The sequence below is a fragment of the Bubalus kerabau genome, chromosome 1 (genome assembly GCF_029407905.1).
Source record: "Bubalus kerabau isolate K-KA32 ecotype Philippines breed swamp buffalo chromosome 1, PCC_UOA_SB_1v2, whole genome shotgun sequence".
Classification (NCBI taxonomy): Eukaryota; Metazoa; Chordata; class Mammalia; order Artiodactyla; family Bovidae; genus Bubalus; species Bubalus kerabau.
The window spans coordinates 65298918-65315704 of record NC_073624.1 but is presented as its reverse complement, the minus strand read 5'-3'; the positions used below and the strand labels follow the sequence as shown (position 1 = coordinate 65315704).

At 47.8% G+C, this 16787-nt stretch overlaps 2 protein-coding genes across 4 annotated transcripts; both read right to left on the bottom strand.

Moving 5' to 3' along the window:
* Positions 1-82: 82 nt before the first annotated feature.
* MYL6 (myosin light chain 6) lies at positions 83-3487 on the bottom strand. 3 transcript variants are annotated; one of them, XM_055577754.1, is made up of 7 exons: positions 3386-3487; positions 2876-2903; positions 1870-2013; positions 1495-1668; positions 1326-1403; positions 977-1021; positions 83-272 (listed from the first exon to the last, which is right to left on the bottom strand). In XM_055577754.1, the coding sequence occupies exons 1-6, from the start codon at positions 3470-3472 to the stop codon at positions 993-995; spliced, it is 540 nt and encodes a 179-aa protein (XP_055433729.1). In that variant the 5' UTR covers positions 3473-3487; the 3' UTR covers positions 83-272; positions 977-992. The 3 variants fall into 3 exon arrangements, with proteins under 3 accessions (XP_055433729.1, XP_055433718.1, XP_055433738.1); XM_055577743.1 differs by lacking the exon at positions 977-1021; XM_055577763.1 differs by lacking the exons at positions 977-1021; positions 3386-3487 and adding an exon at positions 3172-3299.
* A 57-nt stretch (positions 3488-3544) lies between these two features.
* On the bottom strand, positions 3545-7706 carry MYL6B (myosin light chain 6B). The gene is made up of 8 exons (XM_055577729.1): positions 7567-7706; positions 6062-6290; positions 5320-5347; positions 4963-5106; positions 4570-4743; positions 3971-4048; positions 3779-3816; positions 3545-3641 (listed from the first exon to the last, which is right to left on the bottom strand). Exons 2-7 carry the CDS (start codon positions 6242-6244, stop codon positions 3788-3790), a joined length of 636 nt encoding a protein of 211 aa, XP_055433704.1. The 5' UTR covers positions 6245-6290; positions 7567-7706; the 3' UTR covers positions 3545-3641; positions 3779-3787.
* Between the last annotated feature and the right edge of the window lie 9081 nt (positions 7707-16787).

Sequence of the window (16787 nt, the reverse complement as noted above, 5' to 3'; positions counted from 1 at the left end):
CTGGCTTACCCCAACCTCTGGTCCACTGACCCTGGACTGCCTTCCCTTTCACCCTGCTCAGGAAGAACAGCAGAACCGCACATAGAGCAGAGAACAAGTTTATTTGGTGAATGCTGATGGCAGACATCATCCAAGAGAGAGAATCTGGGGAAAATACTGTGACAAGAGAACCTAGAAGCCTCCGGGCTACATACACAATCTCCCACAAGGAAGGTGCAGTGTCCACGCACACTGGGAATATCCTCAGCCATTCAGCACCATGCGGACGAGCTCTGTGGAAAGGAGATGGGGGTGAACAGGAAGCAGGGCGAAGGGGAGGGGTCCGCCAGGGGCCAGGAGACCACAAGACCACAAAGGCAGCGTAAGAAGGAATGTGCCCACAACAACCAACCTTGGGGTCAGTTTGCAGAGGGGCCACCTTGAGTCTAACCAGTACTCTCGACCCCCAGCTCCCCTCCCACCAGCTGTTAGTTCCCCCTGCCCCACCCTGAGCAGCAAGAACACAGCAGAGGCGGAAGAGTTCCCAACTACACCTACAGCTACTGCCAGCCACTGGGGGAGGAGGAGACAGAGTTTGGGGTTAGGGTACCTCCAAGCTGCCCAGCGGAAAGAAGAGGAGAAGACCTACAGCAGCACGATGGGGCAGGCAACCCACCCCCCTGCCAACCACGTGGTCCCGGGCTAAAGGATCACCATGAAGCCAGACAGGGGTAGGCAGGCTGGTGTGAGTTCCCAGACACCAGCACCCCAGAAGCCAACCAAACCTCAGAGCCCGTTCTAGGAGAGGAGGAGGTGCCACACCCCCAGGCTGTCTGCCTCTTTGAGGAACCCCTCCCCTCCCCAGTCAGCTCCATGCAGAGGCATGCCAGGAGGAAGTCAGATGGTAGTAGGGGAAGGGCAGGGGCTAGAGAGCAAAGGCTGGGGAGAAAAACACTGGGGAGGTCAACTAGAGAAGGGGGGCTGGGAGGAGCCGTACCCGCCCCATGGGCCCGTCACCCCGACAGGATATGCCTCACAAACGCTGCAGGAAGGAAGAGACATTCATGGTGAAGACAAGACATAGACGTGGGGTGAAGGGGTCAGGCAGTGAGGGACTGGACATACATTTATTTTTACTTCCCATCCCTTCCCCACCCTTCAGGCCACATGAGCCCTTCCTTTCCTGTCACACCCCTCTGGCCTCCCATTCCTGGGCTGGGCTGGGCCCTGCCCCTTGCCTCCTGGCACTTTTAGGAGCCTGAATCCAGGGACAGGGAAAGCCCTCAGTGCTGTGCATGACCTGCCCCGTATGGCTGCTTCCTCCGAGACCCTGGTTCGTCCCTCACCTTCATAGTTGATGCAGCCATTGCTGTCCTCATGCCCTGCCACCAGCATCTCTACTTCTTCCTCTGTCATCTTCTCACCTGCAGAGGGGAAGGAAGAGCGAGTGTTCTGGAGTTGGGTGACACCGAGGTCTATCAGGTGGCACCTCAAGAAGGAAGGGCAGAGCCTCACCCAGTGTGACGAGAACGTGCCGGATCTCAGCACCCATGACGGTGCCGTTCCCTTCCTTGTCAAACACCCGAAGGCCTTCGACATAGTCCTCGTAGGTGCCCTGGTCCTTGTTCTTGGCCACAGTCTGCAGCATGGGTAGGAAGTGCTCAAAGTCCAGTACCTTCACGTTCATCTCTGCCGAAAAGGAGGTGGAAGCTAAGTCATATGTGTTCTTAGGACTAGGGTTAAGGGGCTCCCACTCCAGGCAGGAGAAATCTGTGGGATTTGCCAGACAAGACCCGCTCGTGTTTGGGGCCTAAGAAGATAAAAGGAAGCTATTAGCTGAAGACTGCAGGCCCACCACCACACTGCGGAGTTGTTCTTAAGGACCCTCACCATCACTCTTGGGGTTCCCCAGGACTTTGAGCACCTCGGCGTTGGTGGGATTCTGGCCCAGGGCCCTCATCACGTCCCCACACTGACTGTACAGGATCTTGCCATCCCCCGTTCGGTCAAACAGCTGGAAGGCCTCCTTGAACTCTGAGGATCCAGATAAACATCAGTACGGGACACACAGGTGTTAACCCAAACCCTCCTCCACAGTCCCCACTGCCCATTCAACTTTGATCATGCTGAGGAAATCAGATATTTACAACACTGTAAACCCAAGCCCTCTGAGAGGGATCCAGTGTCCCTTCCTCCCAACTCAGGTGTCTCACATAAAGACCTGGCCTTCCTCAACCCTTAGCAGAGTGGTAACGGCCATTTACATACCCTCTCCGCCTGCAGCAAGCCTGCCCAGCCTCCTCATTACACGACTCAGGGCAGGAATTTGCCACCGCCCTGTCTGGGCCCTGTCCTTATAAGGAAGTGGGAGCAGCGGCCTGGGACTGGGGTCATCCCAGCCTGCCACTTCTCACCCCTCCAGTACAGGGTCCTTTCAGAGGGTACTGATACAAAGAAGTATCCTCAGCAAACTCCCCTGTTGCACTTTCACAAAAAACATCACTGCTGTTTACAGCCTTCACAATTCCAAGCTGAGGGAGAGGGTAGTTATCACAGGAGGAAAAGAGGCAGAAGTGGCTGATTAAGGAACAGAGGAGCACAAACAGCTTAATACACCGTCCCCAAGCCCCACACACAGCAGGCGTTAGTGATCAAGTTGTTTCACACACCCATATCACCTAAAACTCACCCAGTGCTTGGGGCTCAGATCTAGAGTAGAAGGGAAGGGAGGAAGAAAGAGTGAAGAAAGAAAATGGAAGATCCAGAAGGAAGGAGAAGGGAACCCACCAGGTATTCCCCTGGGGGTGCTAAAGAGATGACAGGTGAGGGTGAAGGAGGTAGAGGGAGTGTCCCTCTCCCTAACATGACCTCATAACAGAGGTCAGAGATTACCTACCTGCGGTCTGATCCTCGGTGAAGTCACACTGCTCAGAGAAGACGAGAGTGGTCAGCATCATACTCCAATCCCCCCAGCTTCCGTCCCAGTCCCAAAACTCTGAATCACAAACTCCTATTCCATGCTGGGGACTCGCTTCCCAGCAGGGTAGGATCCCAGACACTCCAACCCCACCTCCAACCTTCGGGGGCCTCAGGTTCATGTACCCGCTACTCTCTGCCTTCTCCCCGCCCCCTCTCCCCGGCTTCCCGCTTCTCGCCCCAAATCCCGCTCATCCTCTCGGCCCCGGGCCCCACCATCTTGACGCTCAGCTCTGCGGGACCTTTTCCTGCAGTAATGGCTCCGGTTCCTGGCCCAACCCTAGTCTTAGTACGTCCTAATGACGTCACCCCAGCTGACCCAACCAATGGGGATCCTGGCCCGGGTTTATGCAGATGACGCTACTATATTAGTAATAAGGTGGGCGGGGGGGCCGGCTGGTGTTCAGGTCTCCAGAATAGCCCTCCCTACCTGGGGCACAGAAACTGCAGAACAAGGTGGAATGGGGCGCAAGGAATCTGCTCCTCCGAGCAGCGAGAAAGTCAGAGGAGGTCGCATTGGTGGGTGCGGGTGGGAAGAGGAGCCCTCCCTTTCCCTCCCCCACCTCTAAAGAAAGCAAGAGTCGGAAGCTAAGGGAGGAAACGTCTCTTTATTTTGAAACAATAGCCTCCTAGTGGCAGGAACGTGCTTTTGCCTGGTGGGGGCCCAGCGTCCGACTCCACTGCACCTGTGGAAAAAGATGAACATTGCCAAATCCTGCCGCTGTCGCGCAGCAAGACACGGAAATGCACTTCCCTGCTTTTGTACGCAGGCAGAGGGACAGGAAGGAGGCTTGCCTCTCAAGGCGCAGTGAGAGTGCCCTACCTGCATTGCTCAGACGCTTAGGATGTGCTTCAGGAAGGCTGCAGAGAGAAGAGGCCAGAGGGGCTTCAGAAGCTGGCCTGATGATAACCCATCTGACTTTAGATAATTCAGGCTCCAGGATGCCTCCACCCACATACCTCGGGCCTCCTGCCTCCCTCCTCCCTAGTCGTTTCTGCTCCTCTGGCCCCTCACCTTCATAGTTGATGCAGCCACTGCTGTCCTCATGTCCTGCCAAAACAGACTCCACCTCCTCTTCAGTCATTCTCTCTCCTGGGCCCAGACACAGTGTTTTAGCCCCGGCCTTCCCTCCCTCATCAACCCACGCCTCTTTCTTCCGGTGGTACCTCTTCTCCCACCCTGGAGACTTGCCCATAGCAACAGTCCCCCAAGAGAATTCCCTCTTTGTAGTGGGCATGCCTTGAGTGTGTCTCTGAATCTTGCTTTCCATTTCACCTCAGTTATAGGTGGTGAAAGCTTTGATAGACAAGGAAACTGAATTCCAGAGGATTAAGAAACAGACCATATCATAGAGTACAGCCATCTCTTCCCAAGACTGAAACTCAGATTTCCCACCTCGTTCCCTTTCCTCTGCCCTTTGGGAAGCAGCTGCAGCCCACTCACTAGACTGAAGGGGGAAGACCTTCAGATCCTGTCCCTAAGGCTCTGACCTTCTCAGTCTCCTCCCCATGACCCACAGGACAGTAATCCCTCATTGGCTCTGCCTACTTGGCTAACCTTCTTAGTTCATCCCCTCCTCTCAACACCCCCAGGAGTTCTGGTCCCTGCCTCACCCAGGGTGGTGAGGACATGTCTGAGCTCAGCTCCCATGACTTTGCCATTCTGCTCTTTGTCAAACACCCGAAGCCCCTCCAGGTAGTCCTGGTATGATCCTCGGTCCGGCAACTTGGCAACTGCCTGGAGCATGGGCAGGAAAGTCTCAAAGTCCACACGCCGGGACTTCAGCTCTGGAGATAGAGAGGTGAAGGAGAGGTTACTACAGTGTCACCTAGGACCCAACTCCCATCCCCACCATGAAGGCTTTCATCTGTTCAACATTCAGATATTTTTTTGCCCTTATGTTTGACAGTTTTTAAAGTCCTGGGACCCACCTCAGCATCCTTTATCACCTTACCAACACTCCACCACCAAACTGAAAACCCGCATGGTCCCACAGGTGCCCTCACCATCACTCTTGGGGTATCCCAAGACCCTGAGCACCTCGGCGTTGGTGGGGTTCTGGCCCAGAGCCCTCATCACGTCCCCACACTGGCTGAACTGGATCTTGCCATCCCCCACTCGGTCATACAGCTCGAAGGCCTCCTTGAACTCTGAAGTGTAAGGAGAGGTCAGTGTTGACAAGGGGTTCCCATCACCACCAGGAGAAAGGAAATTCAGAAACAATGTGCTTGAGCTGGGCAGAAGAGAGAACACAAGGAGCACTAGTGTGGGAGGTTTCAAAGTCGGGAATAGAGGTAGGGGAATAGAAAGAGGATCTGACTGGGGACTTGGGATGGACAGTGGGCTCAGGGGCGTCTCCTCACCCTCCAGCTGGTCCTTGTTAAACTCGATCTGTGGAAGAGAACAGCATGTGAGGAGAGATGACAGGACTCACTCAATCCCTCTCCAGCACTCCTCCCGACCAACTGGCAGCCACTTCGGGGGAGGGGCCCATAGGGACCAGGCTGGGAACCCAGCCACCTCAGTCCCATTCCCAGTTCCAGAACTTGGGAGAATCCCAAGAGGAGGAATTATTGGGGGGAGGGTTTCCTGGGAACAGGGTTAATCCCATGCCACCTGTTCCCCTCCCTCTACTGCCCTGAGCCCTGCATCCCTCACATAACTGGGGGCTGAACAAAGGCTAAATTTACCCCTGGCCCCCAGCTGTGATTGTCTAACAAGTCTGTCCTCTTCAGCCTTCCCTCCTGGGGTTCAGAGCTGTGGCTTTTCATATTGACTAGTCAGACAGGCAGGCAGCAGCTCCCCCCTTTCACCTTGAAACTGTCCTCAGAACCCAGATGTTCCCCATCTTACAGGCTCTGCCTCCAGCAGGACAGTGAGAAAGTGATGTACATATACACACATGTTATCGGTTAGAGGCAGAGGGCAACAAAGACAATAGAGTCATTAAGCTTAGATGCTTCCAGGGCTGGGGGTACTAAGAAAACCCCCCACCATCATCCAGTGCTTACTGAGTCCCCACCTTCTAGATACCCGTAGTCCCCTAGGCTATATCCCACTGTTGTACCCACTCCTCCATTCTTTTCTCACTTTTCAGGGACTTACCACCACTTTGGAGAGATCGATGGGGGGCTCCTGGGTTTTCACAGGTTTCTCAACGATTACAGGGACAAGTGCTGGTAGCTCAATCTTGGATGGAGGGGGCCCTACTGCAGGCTTAGCAGCAGGCTTGGGGGCAGCAGGGGGCCCCACTGGTTTCTTCACGGGAACATCCTTCTTGGGAGGCATGATGTCGGGTGGCCAAAGGACAGCGTGCCGATGGGGGCACCCATCTCTGTTTAAATAGCCAGGGAGTCTGGGATGTCAAGGGGCGGGGGCAGGGGCAGGGAGCCAGTTGGCTGGGGGGAGGGTGAGATAGAGGAGAGATATGCCGGCTGCCCTCACTCCCCTGGCCTCAGTGTGGTTCAGGACTCCTGCCCCAAGGTCTTCTCCCTTCTGTCCACCCCGCCCCAAACGCTGACCAGAACAATGGACCTTTGGGGGCAGGGGGAGGAAGGCAGAGACAGCTCAGAAAGGGGGAGTTAACTTTCAGGGTGCAGATAGGAGGGTTGCCAGGGAGAAACTGAAACAGGGGTGAGGAAAAGAAGGGGACCCAGAAAATTCTGACCCCCGACTCGGAATAGTCCTTTTTCCTAGCAGCTTTAGACTCTTGAAGATGGAGGCAAGGATGGGGGCCTTATTAAAGTGGGGTCTGGGAGTAGTGAAAGGGGAAAAAACCAAGCAGCCCTTCCACTTCCCTCTTCCTATGGATGAGGAGCAGGGTAGTTCACCCCACAGCTTATAATACTCGGTACTTCAAGTCCCTAACCCCCTCCCTCCCAGCCCAGAACTGGAACTGTGCACTGCAGGGTACGGAGAAAGAACAGTAATAGAAGGGCGTGACTCCCACCCACTCTCCTAGCCCCCGTGTTGTTTTAGGAGTGGGGATGGAGGGAAGGATTGAATTTAATACCCATCACCCATACTCCGAAGAAAGGAACCCTTGTCCACAAGCCTATGGTCATTCAAGTCAGACAACGACGGGGTGCCTGCTGAACCTGCAGGGACTCCATGGTGGCACCTGAGGGGAAAGGCAGGCTCTGAGAGGCAAAGGGCCTAATTTCTAAAATCTCTAATCCATAAAGATGTGCGAGGTCCTCTGGGCTCCATGAGTTTTCAACCCTCAACAAGAAGGATAATAAAACCCTGACTTGGCAGCCAGGTTGCAAACCTTGCTGTGGGCACTGGGGAAAGGTGGAAGTCAGGGGCCTATGAAAGAGGGGAGGGTTTAGTGGTTATTTTTGTACTGGGGGTAAAGAAGGCGATGATTTAGATAGCATTCGGAGGAAGACAGTAGTGATTCAATTTAGGGGTTTAGAGAGTTGATGCTGGGTCTCCCACTCGCAAAAAAAAAAAACCCCATCTGAATCTCATTACTGCAAATCGTCTCATTTTAGGAAAATCAGAATCTTTCCTCTAGCCAGGAGTACATCTCACACACATACACACACACACACCCCCCTAAGCCTTAAATAAAGGAAAGAGCCCCTCCCCAGCGCCCCAAAACTCACCCTGCGGGGTCCAGGTAAGGGGCGGAGGCGGGGCTCAGGGCAGCCGCGGGCCCTGAAGGGTTAATTTCTGCAGCCTCGAAGCATGCCGGGAGATGTAGTCCTCGCGCGCCCGCGGGCTCACGGGAAACACCGCGGTAAGGCTCAGGGAGGATGCTGGCGCAGTGACTTCCGGCCCGCGGCGGCGGTTGGTGACGCAGGTTTTGGGAGTGAGATTCTTGTCCCAGAACCGAAAGGCAGTGAGCACTTTACAGCCCCTATCCCTGACCGTAAAACCGCGTGTGATCCCTCAAGATATCTCCTTTGCTTGGCTCTGAGTTCCCGGTTTAGTGTGGGCGGGGATTTATTCCTGAATCCACTGGTAAGAACGCAGAACGAGAGGGAAAGGCTGCAGCTGCAGCAGGCCGGATGGAGGTCAGATAGTAGGAAGCACTTACTCCCTCGGGCATAATGGTTCGGCCTTTTTAGCGTCCTCTTACTGTTTGGTAGAAAGAGAACAGAAGCCGTTGAGTTGCCTTGTGACTTGGAACAGTTAACTGAAGTTTTTCGTTTTTTTAAAAATGAACTGGTAGTTGAAGTGTTAAACTTTGGAATTAAGCCGGTCACCTGCCCTAGTCGCTCTAAGTTGAAATTTCCGCTGAATGCGGCAGCGTATGTACCAGCCTCCCTGTCGTTTTTTCACAGGTCTTGGAATGCAGGGTTGGGTTGTCCAGCCTTTGGGAAGTCTCTGCCCAGCATTGGACATCTGTTTCCCGCAGATGGTTGTTTTTTAGATTTTTTTAAAAATTGAAGTATAGTTGTACAAATATGTTTCAGGTGTACTACATAGTGATTCACAGTTTTTATATATTATACTCTATTTTTAGTTATTGTAAATTTTGGCTGTATTCCCTGTGTTGTACATCCCCCAGATGATTATCAAAGTTCCTGTTTGTTCTTGGAGGGAGCCAGCCCGGGCAAGCCCGACTTCACTGGCTGGACCAGTAAATGCCCCGGTTGCTCACACAGTGCTGGACATTGGGGCTTGCCTGGATGGGCAAGCACTGGGTCGGAGAAGAAAACCTACCCACCGGGGGTCAGTAGTGTGAGGCATAAATGAACTTTATGGGCAGTGCAGAAGTGGTACGTGCTGGTTGGGGAAAGCTTCTTGGAAGACCAGAAATGGGTTGTGTAATAGGAACAGCAAAGATGAGGAGGGTGTTAGCAAGTATTCTGGAGGTCTCAGCAGAGCAGGTACTGCTGTGAACCATAGGGGGTGCTAAAGAATGTGGACTCAGACCAGCCTGCTTAGATTTTTTTTGGCGGGGAGGGGTTTCTGTATGTTTAAATTTGAATCTAGGTTCTGCCACATACAAGCAACTTTAGTTATCAATAATATGTAACCTTGTAGTTCTGTTGGGAGGATTCAGTGTGTTCATTTTTGTAAGACAGAATGGACCAAGCACAGAGTAAGTGATTTGTTAGCTAAACTTCCTTTATCCTTCCCAATATATGAAGTAGTTGGTATTTCCTCATTTTTCATCCATAAAATATTACTAGGCATGAACAGATGGAAAGCAAGAAAGAATACATTTGTCTTAAGTGTTTGGTTACAAGACTGTTTAGGGGAGGGCCACATCAAAGATGACTTTTTGTGTCTTTCATCACTTCCACAGAAGTTGGTTTTGAAGATGGTTTATCTGATTTTGTTTCTCCTTACCTTTCATAACTGCCTTTTGGCAGTTTGCCAAGGAGAAGTGCTTATGGCATCACCTGACTCTCTAGCATTTTGTCTGATTTGTAGATAAGCAGTGCAAGAAGAAAAGATGAAGTCCCTTGGCAAATACAAGTTGGAGGACTATCCTTCATTTTCTGTATTATCTCTGTCTTTTAATCATAACTAACACAAACCAGACTGAACGTGGTCTTAACTGGGCATAGGTGATTTATGCATCATGTATGTGGGCTTTCTGTGACAAATGCCCAACTCTCCTCTCTTCTGCGCCACCTAGGATGTGACTTGTGTGTTCTTAAGGATTGCATATTCTAATATTAGTCAACATAAAATAATTAGGAAGAGCAGAGCTTTATTAAAATACAATTTTAAAGGTTACTTTCCAATTAGAGTCATTACAAAGTATTGGCTATATTCCCCATGTTTTAAAGTATATGCTTGAGCATGTCTTACACCCATTCTTTGTACCTCCAACTCCCCTACCCCAAGCTGCCCCTGCCCCTGCCCCTTCCCCACTGCTGCTGCTAAGTCGCTTCAGTCGTATCCGACTCTGTGTGACCCCATAGACGGCAGCCCACTAGGCTCCCCCGTCCCTGGGATTCTCCACGCAAGAATACTGAAGTGGGTTGCCATTTCCTTCTCCAATGCATGGAAGTGAAAAGTGAAAGTGACGTCGCTCAGTTGTGTCCAACTCTTAGTGACCCCATGGACTGCAGCCTACCCCGCTCCTCCGTCCATAGGATTTTCCAGGCAAGAGTACGGGAGTTAGGGTGCCATTGCCTTCTCCACCCTTACCCACTAGTGACCACTAGTTTGTTCTCTATATCTGTGAGTCTGCTTCTTTTTTGTTATATTCACTGATTTGTTGTATTTTTTAGATTCCACATATAAGTGATATCATACAGTATTTCTTTCTCTGAGATACTTCACTTAATATAGTGCCCTCCAAGTCCATCCATGTTGCTACAGATGACAAAATTTCATTCTGTTTTGTGACTGAGTAGTATTCCATTTGTGTGTGTGTGTGTGTGTACACACCACATCTTGTTCCACTTATCTGTCAATGGACACTTAAGTTGCTTCTGTATTCTTGGCAATTTTAAATAATGCTGTTGTGAACACTGGGATATTGGGTTTTGTTTTTTTTTTTTTAATATATACCCAAGAGTGGAATTGCTCAGTCATATGGTAATCTATTTTTAGCCTTTTGAGAAACTTCTGCACTGTTTTTCATGGTGGCTGCATCAATTTACATTCCTGTCAATGGTATACAAGGGTTCTTTTCTCCACATCTTTGCCAACATTTTTATTTGTGTTCTTTTTGATGATAGCCATTCAGACAGTATGAGTTGAGGACGGGCACAGCTTATGAAAGGTCTACCTTTTAATGTCCATTAAAGCCTGATGGGACAGTTTCTGGAGTTACATGGCACTATGTAGATCTTTAGTAACTTGAATAATTTTGGTTTCAACCTGTACATCTTACCTAGCTCTTTCACCAGTGACTAATGTGTTAAGATGGATAATAGTTTAGGTAGAGAGACCCCAGTTTCCTCAGTAAATAGGAAATATGTTTTCGGTCCTCTGGCATTTTGATCAGAAAGTGGTACTGGTGGTGATGCGTGATAGAAGAGGGAGGGTGAGGAGGATGTTTTATGATGCACGGGTCATGGATGAAGTCCTCTCCAAGACCCGTTTTTATAGATGCATACTAGATGCCACATATAAACAGAAAGATAGCATTTCTGGTAAGAAATGCTAATTTTATTTTTGTAATATTCTAAAACGGTGATACTCAGATTTAGCTGTTCTTCAGAATTTCCTGTAAGCAGACAAACTTCCAGATTCTGCTCCCAAAGACTCTGATTCTAGGTCTGTGTTAGGGCCTGGAAATCTATTTGAAATATTTTTAGCCTGCTGGAAAGCACAGAGAATAAACTAACAGACACAGGTAATAAAAGTGATCTTTTAAAAATGTGCATTTGATCATGTCATCTTCCTGCTTAAAATCCTTTCACATGCTTTGATAAAAAAGAATCCTCACATTGACCCACAAAAGCCAGCATAGTTTTGAAACACTCCTTGCCTGAACCAACCATGCTGCTGCTGCTGCTAAATCACTTCAGTCGTGTCCAACTCTGTGCAACCCCATAGACAGCAGCCCACCAGGCTCCCCCGTCCCTGGGACTCTCAAGGCAAGAACACTGGAGTGGGTTGCCATTTCCTTCTCCAAGGCATGAAAGTGAAGAGTGAAAGTGAAGTCGCTCAGTCATGTCTGACTCTTAGTGACCCCGTGGACTGCAGCCTACCAGGCTCCTGCGTCCATGGGATTTTCCAGGCAAGAGTACTGGAGTGGGGTGCTATTGCTTTCTCCGGAACCAACCATACCTACTAGCTTTTAGATCTTCAAAAGAAAGCTTCTTCTCGGCTTAGGTTGTTACCTCTTTTATATTCCTGCCCCCTCTCCCCACCAACACACACTATTTCCAGGGCCAAGCAGAGCACAGCTCCTGGCATATGCTGGACACCCAAATATCTGTAGAGTGAATGGCCGTCTGGGTGAAAGGGAAGAGTGAAGAATGGACACTGATACTAGTAAGTCAATAGGGAGATAGGTTGGGGAGTCAAGAGACTGAGGGAGTTCCCATGTACTGAGCTCTTATTTTTATCAGTCCCCTTCTCCTCCTGCCCTCAGTCTTTCCCAGCATCAGGGTCTTTTCCAATGAGTCAGCTCTTCACATCAGGTGGCCAAAGTATTGGAGTTTCAGCTTGAACATCAGTCCTGCCAATGAACACCCAGGACTGATCTGCTTTAGGATGGCCTGGTTGGATCTCCTTGCAGTCCAAGGGACTCTAAAGAGTCTTCTCCAACACCACAGTTCAAAAGCATCAATTCTTCTGTGCTCGGTATACACGTGGCTGATTCACTCTGCTGTACAGCAGAAACTAACAGAATATTGTAAAGCACCTACAGTATTTTTTTTTTTAAGTGAGGTGATGCAGTTTGCAGAAAGAAGAAGTAGAAGCAGTTGGCTTGAGAAAGTAGTGAAGGTTTGAAATAGGTGCTTTGAAAGGTGACAGCTTACTGGGGACCCACTGACAAACACTCATTTGACATTTATTGGGTGGCTACTCTGCTCCACACGAGCTTGCTGAATAGCTTGGAGGCTGGTTGTAAAAGGAGATCATAAATTTGTAATGGCGCTGATCCACAGGTAGTTATTTTCTTCTTCCAGTATTAGCTACTTGGATAATTGAGCTAGAGAATAGAGGCAGCTGGAATGGTAGTGGCTTAAATTTTATGGAATAGGGATAATGGGTGAACTTGAGAACGAGGAAGTTGAGAGTCTAACTAAAAGGTTTGTAGTCCAGGCCAAATAGAGAAGGAGTGAATATGAAAGTGGCTGATTAAATTGAGAGAATGTGGGAGGTCACAAGACTGGTGTCTCAAAGAGGATGAATAAGTGAAGTGTTTGGAGACCTCAGAGTTGTAGGTGGAGAAAATAGCACACTGGAGATTAGAATTTCAAAGAATATAGGAGAAGACAGGAACTAGGGGAGTTACCATGGGGTAAATGGTTGAAAGAGTAATAAGATGAAGGTCACTGGGTTTAAGGAGAGTGTTCCTTAAAGTTCTTTCAATTGCAAATAGCAAAAAAATCTGACTGAAACTGGCTAAACAAGATTTATTGGCTTCAGTAACTGGAAAGAGGTAGGGTGGGTTTTCAGTTCATATTGATCCAGAAATTCATGACATCACCAAGGGATCTAATTCTCTTGCCACTGTCCCTGTGTAAGCTTCTTCCTTGGATCCTTTCCTGGAGCCAGATATGGCTTAGCTGCACATCCTTATACCACAGAAGGAAGGGAGAGAGCTTCTCTTGATCATTGCAATCAGTTCCTGACTAGACCCACTTAGAAAAATGCACATCGACTCTTGAACTAATAACTATGGTCAGGGAAATAAATATGCCCTGGTAGGTTCAGACTGGGTTATTGCCTACCCTGTGGTAAGGAGTATGGTGTTACTTTGATTCTCTTAGGCCACCCAGGGTGGTGGATCCACCTGCCACTGGAGGTGAATTGGAGTTCATCCAGATGGGGAGGAAAGGGCACTGGGGAGGAAACCAAGTGTCCACCAAATGAGGAACTATGATTCTAGTTATTGAATAACTTGCAGTGTACATTGAAGACTCCAGGGTGACAGCAATATTGAGGGCACCACACCCTTCTGTAAATACTGTGTGTGTGTATTTGGGGAGTGACAGCAATGGGAAAAGGTAGAGACAGTGTATCAGATTGGCATCATCTCCAAAGGAGCTGAGATTTTTTTCACTCCCCTGAGAATAATGATGGGGATGCAGCATTGGGGTGCAAAGAGAAGTGAGAGCCTATCTCCCAGTACAAGTACATGGAGTTAAGGAGAAAGAATGGTCTCCTCTGGAGGGTGCTTCTGGTGAATGAGTTCTCTTAGAGATGAGCCAGGTTTCAGGGGAGGCCAGAGTGAGCTTTGTGTAAATAAAGAATTGTAAGGAGTAGAGTGAGTGGGAAGTGCTATATGGAACTAGGTTTGCAGAGGGTGCAGTGGAAAGGTTTGAGAAGGCCCTTCAGCGGCTCTCTTACTCTTTATACCTTTCTTATGTGCAGGGGTATTATAATTACTCTACTGCCCGATCACCCTGTTTGTTCCTAGGTTTTTAGTTCTCTTTTTTTTTTTTAACTGACATTTAACATTATTTTAGTTTCAGGTGTACAACATAATGATTTGATATTTGTATATGCTGTGAAATGATCATCACAATAAGTCTAGTTAACATGTTACCATATAAAAAATTGGTATATGTGTTATGAGAACTTTTTAAAGATTTATTCTTAGCAACTTACAAATATGAAATACAGTATTGACTATAGTCACCATGCTGTACTGTACACCACATCCCCAGGGCTTTTAACAGCAGTTTTATAGTTTTTGACTCCCTTCACCCATTTCACCCCCCCTCCCTCCCCTGCCACCAGCCACCGACCACCACCAGTCTGTTCTCTGGGCTTGGTTTTGTTGCTGTTGTTACTGTCTTAGATTCCACCTACAAGTGGAATCAGAGAGTATTTGTTTTTCTCTGTCTGATTTATTTCATTTGCCATAATGCCCTCAGCTTCCATCCTTGGAATGGAATGGCGAGATTCTCTTCATTTCTATGACTGAATAACATTTCATTGTATTGATATGCCACATCTTCTTTATCTGTTCACCTGTCGGTGCACACTGAGGTTGTTTCCCTATCTTGGCTGCTGTCAGTAATGCTGCAGTGAAATAGGAGTGCATATATCTTTTCTAGTCATTTTTTAACATAATTTACTACAGTTCTCTGAAGTGTATATAAAACATTTTAGTGCAACATCTTACAAATTGTTTTCCTTTAAAAAAACACAAACAAATCAACAGCTCTCTACATCATGCATAAGTGGCATGCCTACTCTGCTTTTTTTTTTTTTTTTCCTTCAACTATTAACAGAGAAACCTTTGTTTGAAAAGAATATGAAAACTTGCTACAGAAACCCCCTGGGCAAAGAGGGTGTGTCCTGCAATGGGCCTCTAACCAGTGTTTTGTTTTGTTTTTCTTTCTTTCAGAAAAATACCCAGAAGTGAAATTGCTGGATCATAGTTCTATTTTTAATTTCTTAGGAAACCTCCATACTGTTTTCCATAGTGTTTGTACTAATTTACATTCTCACCAACGGTACACAAGGGTTCCCTTTTCTACACATCCTCGCCAACTCCTATTTCTTATCTTTGATAATAGCCATTCTGACATGTATGAAATAGTATCTTATTGTGGCTTTGATTTGCATTTCCCCAGTGATTAGTGATGTTGAGCACCTTTTCACGTACCTGTTGGCCATCTGTATATCTTCTTTGGAAAAATGTCTATTTAGATCTTATGCCCATTAAAAAAAAAAGATTATTTATGGATTTTGTGTTGACTTGTATGAGTTCTTTATATATTTTGGATATAAATCCCTTATCAGATAAGTGATTTTAAAATATTTTCTCCCACTCAATAGGCTGATTGTTTCTTTTGCTCTACAGAAGTTTTTCAGTTTTATGCATTCCCACTTGTTTCTTTTTGCTTTTCTTACCTTTGCTTTTGGTGTCAGATTGGTTTTTAGTTCTTTAGGGTAGTCGTACCTTTGCATTTCAGTAGCCTTCCCAGTGCAGTGCTTCACAAATGTTACCTGAATCCCAAGCCAGGAGTGGAAAACTGATAGGTAGGGGAATTGCTGCTGGAGAGAATGCCTACTGATTTCACCAAGAAATGACAATTGGTAATTTGACAGTGAGGGAAGAGACAGGAAAATCTGTAAAAGTAGGCAAAATTTTGCTCATCAGTTGGCAAAGATTTTTTTAAGTTGTAATATCTAAAAAAGAATATAGAAAAATATGTGTATTGCTGGTAGGAGTAGAAAACTCGTAATTTCCTTTAGAATGCAGTTTGGAAGAATATATTGTCATCAGGGAATTCCTTGGTGGTCCAGTGGTTAGGACTGCACACTTTCACTGCTGTGGCATGAGTTCAGTCCCTGATGGGGGAACTGAGATCCCCCAAGCCACACCAAGTGGCCAAAAATAAATTTTGTGTGTTCCCACAGTGAATAACAAAACAGAACTACCTTTATTTCTGACAATACAGAATCAGTTTAACTATGGGGCAATTGTTCTTTAGAACTGTACATGTTGTAACGGTTACAAATTATATTTTCAAAGAATATTTACTGAAGTGTAAAAATGCTTATTATGTGTTAAGAGGAAAAAAAGCAAGTTATAATCCTACTTTAAAAGCTATTCCTGTAATTGTGTTAGCTTTTTGTCCTTGTGTTAGTGACCTCAGGCCTTAAATCTGCTGCAGCTCCAGATAGCACATCTTTCCACTAAGAACTCAGCAGAAAGGGAGGGAGCAACAAGGACTTTCTTCTGCTGACGCTCCATCCCCAGGTGACTTCCTCTTACATCTCATTGACCACAGCCTGGTCACAGAGCCACTCTTTAAGTTGCAGTGGAGTCTGGGAAAGTGAGTATCCAGCAAAAAGGATTGTGATTAATCCCTTGGGGCTGGCACACTGCCACCGAGAATGCTCTGGAGCAAATGGCTGTTAGGTAGACAGATGTGTTGCCACGTCCAGTTAACTGCAGCACATTGTTTCGGCCAATGGAGCCATCTTCCAAAAGGGCAGTGTTTGTAAACATCAGTGACAGTGCCCATGTGCTGTCATCGCTGCCTTTTCTCTGGCAGAGGTAGCGCCTCATGTGTGCCTGTCAACGGCCAGCTGTTTAAGAAATACCAAATTGGCATTTGTGTAATTGCTGTGATTAACAACCCTTAGTTCATTTTATATAAGCGCATCAGTTAAATTGTGTCTCATCTTGTGTTTATTAATAGTATGTAAATCAGTGACCCTTCTCTTATGTATCCTGAACTTGAAAAGGTTGGGCAAGAGTAGAGACCCTTCGGGG